This window comes from Cajanus cajan, chromosome 5 (genome assembly GCF_000230855.2).
Source record: "Cajanus cajan strain Asha chromosome 5, NIPB_CcT2T_4, whole genome shotgun sequence".
Classification (NCBI taxonomy): domain Eukaryota; kingdom Viridiplantae; phylum Streptophyta; class Magnoliopsida; order Fabales; family Fabaceae; genus Cajanus; species Cajanus cajan.
In genome coordinates this window covers 22,346,582-22,356,438 of record NC_138521.1, presented here as the reverse complement: position 1 = coordinate 22,356,438, position 9,857 = coordinate 22,346,582, and the positions used below count along the sequence as shown (strand labels likewise).

Genomic DNA, 9,857 nt, shown 5'->3' with positions numbered 1-9,857 from the left:
AATAAAATCTTATCATTAATAATTGAATATTTTCAGGTAAAAAGCGGTCATCATAGTCTTCACGCCCACGGGCCCATGAGGCCCATGATCCACAAGGTATAAAACCAAAAAAACCCTAGAGCGATTTGGACAGATTACACTCTTGAATGCTCTGGCTCGGAGGCTTGATCTAGGAAAAAACCCTAGTCCACCCTTTGGCTGGAACATTTTGGCGCCCACCGTGGGGCTACGGTGAAACTTTTCCTATGCCCCAAGAAATATAAAAAACCTACACCCTACTATGGCGAGAGGTGGCGCACCAAACCACGACCCACAAAAACCTACCATGGAGGAGATGATGGCGTTGATCAACGACTTAAGAGAGGAGAATGTGCGATCCAGAGAAAGGGAGGAGGCCATTCAGCAGGAGAACGAGGAAATCAGGCGACGAGCCGATGAGATGCAGGCCTAGATGGCGACCAATATCAGAATGACAGAGGAAGACGTGATGATGGAAGTCCCAAGGGACTTTAGACCCTTGTCGGAAGCCATAGAAGCCGAGAACATTCTGAGAGACCATTGGGTCCCCCAGGTGGAACCTTTCGATGGGACGCAGGACCCAAGTCAGCACTTAACAAATTTCCGTGCTCAGATGCTGATCTGCGGGGGAAGTATGGAGGTTCGATGCAAGCTATTTATGGGAACACTCAAAAAGGCTACCCTTGATTGGTTTAGCGGTCTGCCTAATCGATCAATCACTGATTTCGATGACTTCAGTCGGCTCTTCATGGCACAATTTGCAGCAAACAAAAGGAAACCACCGATCACGTCGGATTTGTTTGACCTCAAACAGCAACGTGAGGAGCCTTTGAAAGATTTCTTACAGAGATTTAATGAAGTGGCATTGAGGGTGGCATCTTTGGACGAGAGGATGGCGGTCATCGCCTTTCAAAAGGGCCTAAGGTCGGGAGGCTTCGACATGGCTCTAGAAAGGGCAAATTGCCGAACAATGACAAAGGTAAGAGCTTTCGCTCTAAGCCATATAAAGACGGAAGAGGGTCAAATCAGCAAGCGAGCAGCAGAAAATTGAGAAGCGGGGATCGACAATAAGGAGGATAATAAGCATCTCCAGGCACGTTCTGATTGGAGTAAGCGAAGGGAGCATTATAGTGGGAAAGAAGTGAAAGTTCAATCATGTTTTAAACATGTGTAGTGGAAATAAAAAGATCTACTTTATGCTAAAACCACACATGATAATTAATAGGATATTTATGAAAGCAAATAAAGTTTACCCGGTTGAAGTCTGAAATTTAAAATATTTCCTTCAAAACTATGAAGGTCCCACGTGTATCCACACGGAGACTAATCTTTGCTTGTCAACCTCTTGACTGAGCAATTTTTCAGCACAGGATATAAGAGAGAAAAGAACTAATTTTCTTATGATTTCTCTGTGTGTCTTTCTCCACAGTGGAGCTGTATATTTATAAATATGTAAACATATTTATTCACTTAGCAACAGCTTCCATATCCTATCTTCTAAAAAATAGGAATTATCAAATATTCAAAAGAAATTATTTTTTATCTTTTCTTATCAAAACCACTTTTGACTAGGTCAAAATTCAAATTGAATCTTTCAATTTGAAATTGAAAAACTGACGTGCTTTTCTATCTTAATAGAAACAAATACTATTTATATTTTGATGCTAGTCAAAAAATAAATAAATAATATTTTATTTATAAGAAAAATAATTATTTGGTAAAATCAAATTCTTTAATTTAATTATCAAATAATAAATTTTTCTTCAGCAAAGATTAGAACACTCGTTAGTGTGTGACCCTGTAGGTTCAAAGCTAAACCGGTAGTAAATTAACTACATTAATTTACTAATCAAGGTTGGCGTCTAGCAACACTCCTTAACGTCCGGATAGTATGAAATAATATTTTCAAGAACCTTTTAGAAGATTAACATAAAATTTCCTTCCATCATTTTACAGCTCTAAATTAACTTTAGAATATGGTTTAATTGTCAAATTCTAATCAGTTAACATATAATGAAAAATACAAGAAAAACCCCTTTTTCTTTATTATTTCAATTTCCTTGGCCAAGGTCCTTATTTTCATTATAAAGTTCAAACTTATTACCAAGAGTCGATGGATCCCTTCTTGATTAATCATTTAATTCTACAAGAATTTAATTACACCCGATAATCATTCAACTAACACCTTTAGGTATTAGGTGTCCGAAATCAAAGTATAATAAATATCTTGTTAATTATTATGATAATCTCAAGTCTAAGGAAATTATATATTTCTTCTTAAGAATTTCCTATTGACAAAATTTTAAGGTAATACATAACCATTAGGAATTCTCCTTTATAGAGTCTGTTCAATAGTCATATCCCTATATGCACTATTTATATGAGTAATTTAATAAATGAGATCTATTAATCTCTATCCAATAAAGACTATTACACATATATTGATCTATGTGGATTAATGATGTCCTATCCTCAATAATCCTACGATCAAGAACAATTTAGATTAAAATTAAAAAAAGACTTGTTTTTCTCATTATTATAATCTCTATTATAAAAAAAAGAAGTCTTTAATTTTAATCAAGGACTTTATCATATTAATTATTTCTCATAATCAATAAACATGAAAATAAAGTACAATCTTATTAATGCATATAAGATAGATTGGATCTTGGGCATACATCTTATTCCCAACAAGAAGGTAATTATAGGCAGGTGGATCATGGTGGTAGGACAAGAGGCGAGTGGACGCGAAGCAATGAGCACGAAAAGTTCACTCCACTCAATGTCCCTAGGAGGCAGATACTCCACAACGTCAACAATGCATCACTCTTTGAGTTTCCGGCAAAGACCGACCGTCAATTAGGTCCTTTCAAGACTGATTGGTGCGAGTTCCATAGAACTTATGGACACACTACATAGAACTGTTTCGTTCTAGGAAGAAAAATTGAGCGTTTAATCAAGGAGGGGCATTTAAAAAAGTTCGTGGCGAAAAAACAGGACGAAGGCCCATCTGACAGACGACGTAGGCATGAAGGAGAAGATACAAAAGGAGGCAGGCACAAAGAAAAGTTCCCTTCCAGAGACCTTCCAGGAAAAGGATCGGAGACCCATCAACAGGCTGTCCATGGAGATTTTAACACGATAGCGGGAGGATTTGCTGGAGGAGGCCCGACGTCAGCGGCTCGGAAGAGATATTCTCGATCGATATTATCTGTCTCGGAATGGATGCGACAGGTCGGCGAACCATCACGTTCTCGGACGTCGATTATGAGGGGGTGTCTCCCCACGAGGACGACCCCATAGTCGTCTCTGCAATCATCATGGGTTATAATGTGAGACATCTGCTGGTGGATCAGGGTAGCTCAACAGATATCATGTTCTAGGAGGCTTTTGTCGGGATGAAAATTCTGACCGATCATCTTATGCCATATGCAGGAACCTTAGTGGGTTTTGCAGGTGATCAGGTAACAACAAGGGGATATGCTGACTCAGAGACCACCTTTGGACAAGGCGACCATATGAAGACTGTTACTGTCCGATATCTAGTGGTAAACGCTCAGTCATCATACAACATTCTAGTCGGACGACCCACGTTGAATAAGTTGGGTGCTGTCGTTTCAACACCCCACTTGAAGTTGAAGTATCCCTTGCCCAGTGGAAAGGTCGGAGTCCTTTGTGTAGACCAAGATGTTGCAAGAAAATTCTACGAGAACAGCCTGAGGGCGAGAAGACACTTATATGTAACACAAGTCAATCGGGGAGTCCAATCCATTGAGTTGGATCCAAGGGTGATTCATTTCGATTCCCGACCAGCCCCGGCAGAGAATGTAAAAGAAATAAGCTTAGCTGAAGGAAAAATGGTCAAGGTCGGCGTGTTAAAATACCTTTTTTCATTATAGATTTAGAAGTTGCTGATCCAATTTTCACAAATATACTATTTTATTTAATTTTCAATAAAGTATTTAATCGTCTAAAACCACTTTTACACCTAAAAATATATAGACATTACATTTATCAATAATTTAAACACTACTTTTTCAGATGTTTTGCTTTAATAAATTAACTTAAAGGCTTTCAACTTTTTATTAAAAATTTGTTTTTAATCATATATAATTATAATATAACTGCTGTTAGAGAAATATTGGATATTATATGATTCTCTCAATTGATACAACTAGTAAACTATTGTATTCAGCAGGAAATATTTGAATGATTTGTTAAGAGAATGAAGAATAAAACTAAAACAACATGCCCAACCAACCAACAGCGTTTCGGAGACATTGATTTGGACCATAATCATATATCTCCACTTTTATCGATGAAAACTATGTAGTGTAAAAAGGTATTTTGTACTTTTTATATTTTAAAATAAAAAATAAAAAATAATAGAATAAGGGATTGAAAGAGAATGTTTAAAATATATTAGACAAATTTAAAGTAAGTTAAACGTGATTATAACTTAAATAAAAATAAAATAGTTCAAAAAATTATGTGTACAACAATAAAAAATCGTCTTTATATTAAAGTAATCCTCAGTCGTTGGACTACCAGGGGATGCATGGATGTTCATCAAAATCCAATTGTTTTTAACTCACAAAAAGACATTGGAACTGCCCCAAAAAACAAACGAAAAAAATGGAGATAAAAGACTATAGTGCGCGAAGAAAAACGAAGTTCGTGAGTTCAGCAAGGAGATAGGCCCAAATTGTCAAAAGGAAAAATCAAGGAATCATGATATATACATATATATATATATATATATATATATATATATATATATATATATTAAGTACACCTCCTTTTTAAATTTTTTTTCTTCTTAAAATCTCTTTAATTTTTTAATTTTACACCCTCAATATTTAATTTAACATTTTGTTTTACATACTTCCTTTCCTCATCTTTTTAGTTTTTACATACACTAGATTACCTTTTATTTACTTTACACTTATTTAATAGATAATTTTAATTCTTTTAATTTTACATTATTTTTTTCCCTTCTTTTTCTTTCAATTTTTACACTTACTCTTTCCCTCTCCTCTTTTAGTTTTCTCACACACCCGAGATGTAAAACTAATTTTCAAGAATATTATAAACATGTGTGACTTCCTCAAAAGTGTTGAAGGTGTTTAGCTAAATGTGCATTTTTTCTTTGAGTACTTTCTCTTATTTATAAGTTTATAATGCACAATATCAAATAATTTTGAAAAAAAATACTTTTCAAAATAGTAAAATTAGTATTCTAAAAAGCACTATCCGAAATAATATATTAGTGTTCCCAAAAGCATTTTCAGAAATTATTTTTAACATACTTCCAAAAATAAAGTTCGTAAGTTCAGCAGCAAGATGGGCTAAAATGTATAAAATAAAGGGCATGTAGTTGTTCCTGTCTTTGTCACCAAGAGCCGCCAGCTCCAACAAAAAAGAGTTAAAGACAGTATTTTAATTGTATATTACATATCTTAAATATTTAAAATTTATAATAAATTATATATCTATATTTAACTATAGTTATATAAAAATTATTATTAATTTTTAAATTGTTTTATCTTTATAAGTTATAAGCATCCTTAATTCACTTCAAACTTTCTCCACCAATTGTTTTTTCTCTATTATTTTTATTTTATTTTAAGATATAGAGAGACACGTGCCTTTTATACATTAGTTATTATTAAAGAGAATTTTTTTTGGTGTATATAAATATTAAAGTAAAGTATCTCTAAATCATTTTTTCTTTCAATCTTTTTTATTTTTGTTTGTTTTGTATTTTTCTACTTTAATATACTCAATTTTCATTTTTTTAAATAACTACTTATTATCTTTTATTTTTAAATAAAGAAACACAAAATGCCTGTTTTCTTTTCTAATATAAATAAATATTACATCTAAAATTTTATATAGATAGATATTTTTAAACATATAAATTGTATTTTAAATTTATGATAAAAAAATTATATTATAATACAAAATTATTTTTAACTATTGATAATTTATTTTAAAAAATTAAATTTAACTTATAAATAAATATGATAAATAAAAATTAAAAGCAACTCTTAAATATTAAATACGAATTATTATCATACACATGAGTATTTTTGACAAGATTTTTTTTATGGATTGTTTTTAGGAGATTTTCTTTTACAAGAGAATTTAAAGAGACTTTTATAACTTTTTATCCTATTCGATTTTTATTTATGATAATTATTTATAAACTAAATATTAATATTTTTTAAAATAAATTATCAATAAATATAAATAATTTTATATTGTGAATTTTAAGGATAAATTATAATAAAATTAAAGTTTATGATGTCTATTTGCTAACAAGACAAAATTTAAAGATCAATTAGAATAAACTTAAATTTGTGATGTCTATTTACGAAAATGATGAAATTTAAGAAGGTTAAATACTTTTTTCCCTAAATAATAAGTTAAAAAGATCTTTAAAAATCTCTCATCAAATAGCACTTAAAAATACTATCATTAAATAGAAGTTTTTTTTTGGGTATCCAAACGAAAAAGAGAGATTAAAAACACAATCTAAACATCAAAGCTGGCCTCAAGGATATGACAATGTCAGCCAATAAAAGACTCTGAATGCAGGTAGGACGTAGGAGCTTGATGCATTAGAAATGGATAGACAAACAAATTTAGGAAGAAAAAGAAATCCAATGTGTTGAATATTTGGTTGTTCAAACTCTTAAAAAAAAGACTTTACAAATGAAAATTGATTTCGTATTGGATTTTACATTTAGAACATAAATTGGAAATCTAGGCCAAGGCCAATAAAATTTTTATTCCAAAAACAATTATCATATCAACATTTAGAATCTTCATTGCAAATTTTGATGTTTTTGTTTGAATCCAAAAATTTGCTCCATATGGGGTGATTTTGCCACACTTTAGTCATTTCCTCAATTGGGACACCCTTTGTTTCAGGCAACAATTTGTAGATAAACAAGGTCATAAGCACCATAAAACAACCAAAGAAGATGAATAATCCAAACTTTAGGTGACAAAGCATCAAGGTGAAGAATTGAGCTACAAAAAAAGTGCTAATCATGTTGACACCAACAACAACACTCTGAGCTGCCGGTCTAACCTCAAGAGGGAAAATTTCACTAGGTACCAACCATCCTAGTGGACCCCAAGACCAAGCATAGCCAGCAACATATACACAGATTACACCAACCACTACAACTGCATACCATGTTGGCAACTTTCCAGGGTTCCCACTAGTGCCAAATGTCACAGCAATTGCAATTGTCATAATAATCTACATCCAAAACAAACATGTCAAGGAAAATAACAAAAAAAAAATCAATGATATGAAACATTAATAAGTTGTACCTGACAAATCAACATTTGAGCACCACCTTCAAGGAAAAGGCTACGCCTTCCAAATTTATCTACAACAGAAATTGAAATCAAGGTTGAAACTGGTTTAAAGCTGCCAATGATAACTGCGGACATGAGAGAAGCTGTGCTTCCGAAACCAATTGATCTGAAAAGTATAGGTGCATAGAATGTGATGACATTTAGGCCAGTGAATTGCTGGAAGAATGGTATGCATATGGCAAAAATGAGTTGAGGCCTATATTTTCGTTCCCTCAAGGTTTTCCAAGGGTGTTTAACTTTTTTGGAGGCCTCACAAGCAACAACTATATCATTGAACTCTGCTTTAACTTCAGTTGTGCCACGAATTTTTTGGAGTTCTTTCCTTGCTTCATCGAGACATCCACGCTCAACGAGGGAGGTTGGGGAGTCAGGAAGACAAATTGAGCCTATAACAAAAATGATAGCAGGGACTGCTCCAAGCCCTAAGCTTAGGCGCCATCCCTGCCCATCAAGTATGTTGGCAAAGTAGTAGTTGAAGAGATTGGCTATGAAGATGCCTATGGTGATTGACAATTGGAAGCACATGTTAAGAGCTCCTCTATAGTTATAAGGGGCCATCTCTGAGACATAGATTGGCACTGACTGTAATAAAATATATAATGCAATCAAATCAAATGAGCAAAATTTAGTTTAAGACAAGAAATTATTGGGTGGTTTGGACTGCCATGAGTTCACAATCTTAATTTTTATGAGACATGTATTCAAAATTTTCAAGTTTCAATTATTAGGTAGCTTGGATCAATGTGTGTCACATGAGGTTTAGTGGAGACTATGATGGTCCCAATCCACTAAATAATTTATCATTCTATCATATAGGACAATAATCATAATATTAGTAAAAAAAAATAGTTAATGTAACTACCTGATTGGCACATCCAATGCCAAAACCAAGCAGCATTCTCCCAACAATAAGCATCCATAGGGCTATAGCTAATCCATTGAGTAATGCACCTCCTACAAAGAATATTCCACCTATAATCATAGTTGCCCGCCTACCCATTAATCGGGTTATGCTGGATGCCCCTAGACCAGCCACAAGTGCAGTTATGTACAAAGATGAAGTGAATAAAGTCAATATTTGACTGTTGAATTTACAATACTGGTTTGAAGAATGCTTCATGCTAGACTCCTGTTGATAGACAGATGGAAAGAATTGCTTCAAGAATGAATCCATAGAGGTAACTCCACCTATGACACATAAAATCCCAAATCACAAACTTCGTTAGTCACATGAAAAATACACCAAAAATTCCCTTTCATTTTCTTCAAGAAGAAAAAAATTATTAATATAAAGGAATAACGAATATCAAAAACCCTACCCAAGGAATACCTTCATCAAATAGATTATGAATTTATAAAGGCATTTTGTATGCAAACAAGGATCAAAACATAAATAAAAAGGCATTAGCAATAAAGCAAGAACATTTAACAAGTATATATGTATAATGACATTATATTAAATTACCTGAGACCCCATGATCATAACCAAAAATTAAGCCACCAGTGGCTGCCATGACACATGTAAGAACCACCCTAATAGTGTGTTTGGATGAGGAATTTTACAAATTCAAGAAATTTTAAATTATTGGTATTTGAATTACTTTGGTTTCAATTTCTATTATTCTTAAAATATTTTGTTTGGATGAGTCAATTCAAATTTCTTAAATTTTAAATTGTTAGGTTGAATATGATAATTTTATTCCATCATAGTAAAATTGATTTTAAAAATATATTTATATGTTGAGATTTTTAAATTAAATTTTATAAAAATAAATATTAATCCATTTTTAAATATTTATTAATTTTAAAAATTAATATTAGATAATATTTAATAATTTTAACAATTAATATTAGATAATGTTTAACAATTTTAAAAATATTTTTGAATATCTAATAATTAAAAAAAATGAAGAGATAAGATAAAATATATAGGAGAAATAGGAAAAATAAATATGAAGAATTTCAAATTCTCCCATTTTTGGGAGAATTTGAAATTCTACTATTTTAAGGAATTTCACAAATGATTGGATTTCAAATTCTTTGTAAATTCCTCATCCAAACAAAGCATTTCACCTCAAAGAATTTGAAATTCTTCAAATAAATGAATTACCCCATATAAATTCCTCATCCAAACACACCATAAGGGTCAATTTGCCCGGATATCTTGTATGATCCTCCATGTGTCCTGACGCCATTACTAGATCTTTGTTTTTCCCTTTAATTTATTGGAAAATTAAACTCTTATGAGATTAATTACATTAACCAACAAGAGAAGAAAACAAATATAAATATGAACACATTGTGCTCATTTCTAATTTTTGTTTTTCAAAAGATACTAAAAATAGATAATATTATTTGTATATTTTTGTTTACAGTTATCCATCCAATCATTTGATTTGATATAGAAATAGACAGATAAGAAACCAGGCTCCCAAATTAGTTGT

The 9,857-nt window shown here is 32.1% G+C and overlaps 1 protein-coding gene across 1 annotated transcript; it reads right to left on the bottom strand.

The window, feature by feature from the left end:
* Window positions 1-5,979: 5,979 nt before the first annotated feature.
* On the bottom strand, window positions 5,980-8,974 carry LOC109818265 (sugar carrier protein C). The gene is made up of 2 exons (XM_083075089.1): window positions 7,366-8,974; window positions 5,980-7,291 (listed from the first exon to the last, which is right to left on the bottom strand). Exons 1-2 carry the CDS (start codon window positions 7,969-7,971, stop codon window positions 6,833-6,835), a joined length of 1,065 nt encoding a protein of 354 aa, XP_082931215.1. The 5' UTR covers window positions 7,972-8,974; the 3' UTR covers window positions 5,980-6,832.
* Between the last annotated feature and the right edge of the window lie 883 nt (window positions 8,975-9,857).

Coding starts and splice junctions, on each gene's coding strand:
- LOC109818265 (XM_083075089.1), bottom strand. CDS start 7,971: ATGGCCCCTTATAACTATAGAGGAGCTCTTAACATGTGCTTCCAATTG. Junction 7,292..7,365: donor CTCAAATGTTGATTTGTCAG/GTACAACTTATT, acceptor TTTTGGATGTAG/ATTATTATGACAATTGCAAT.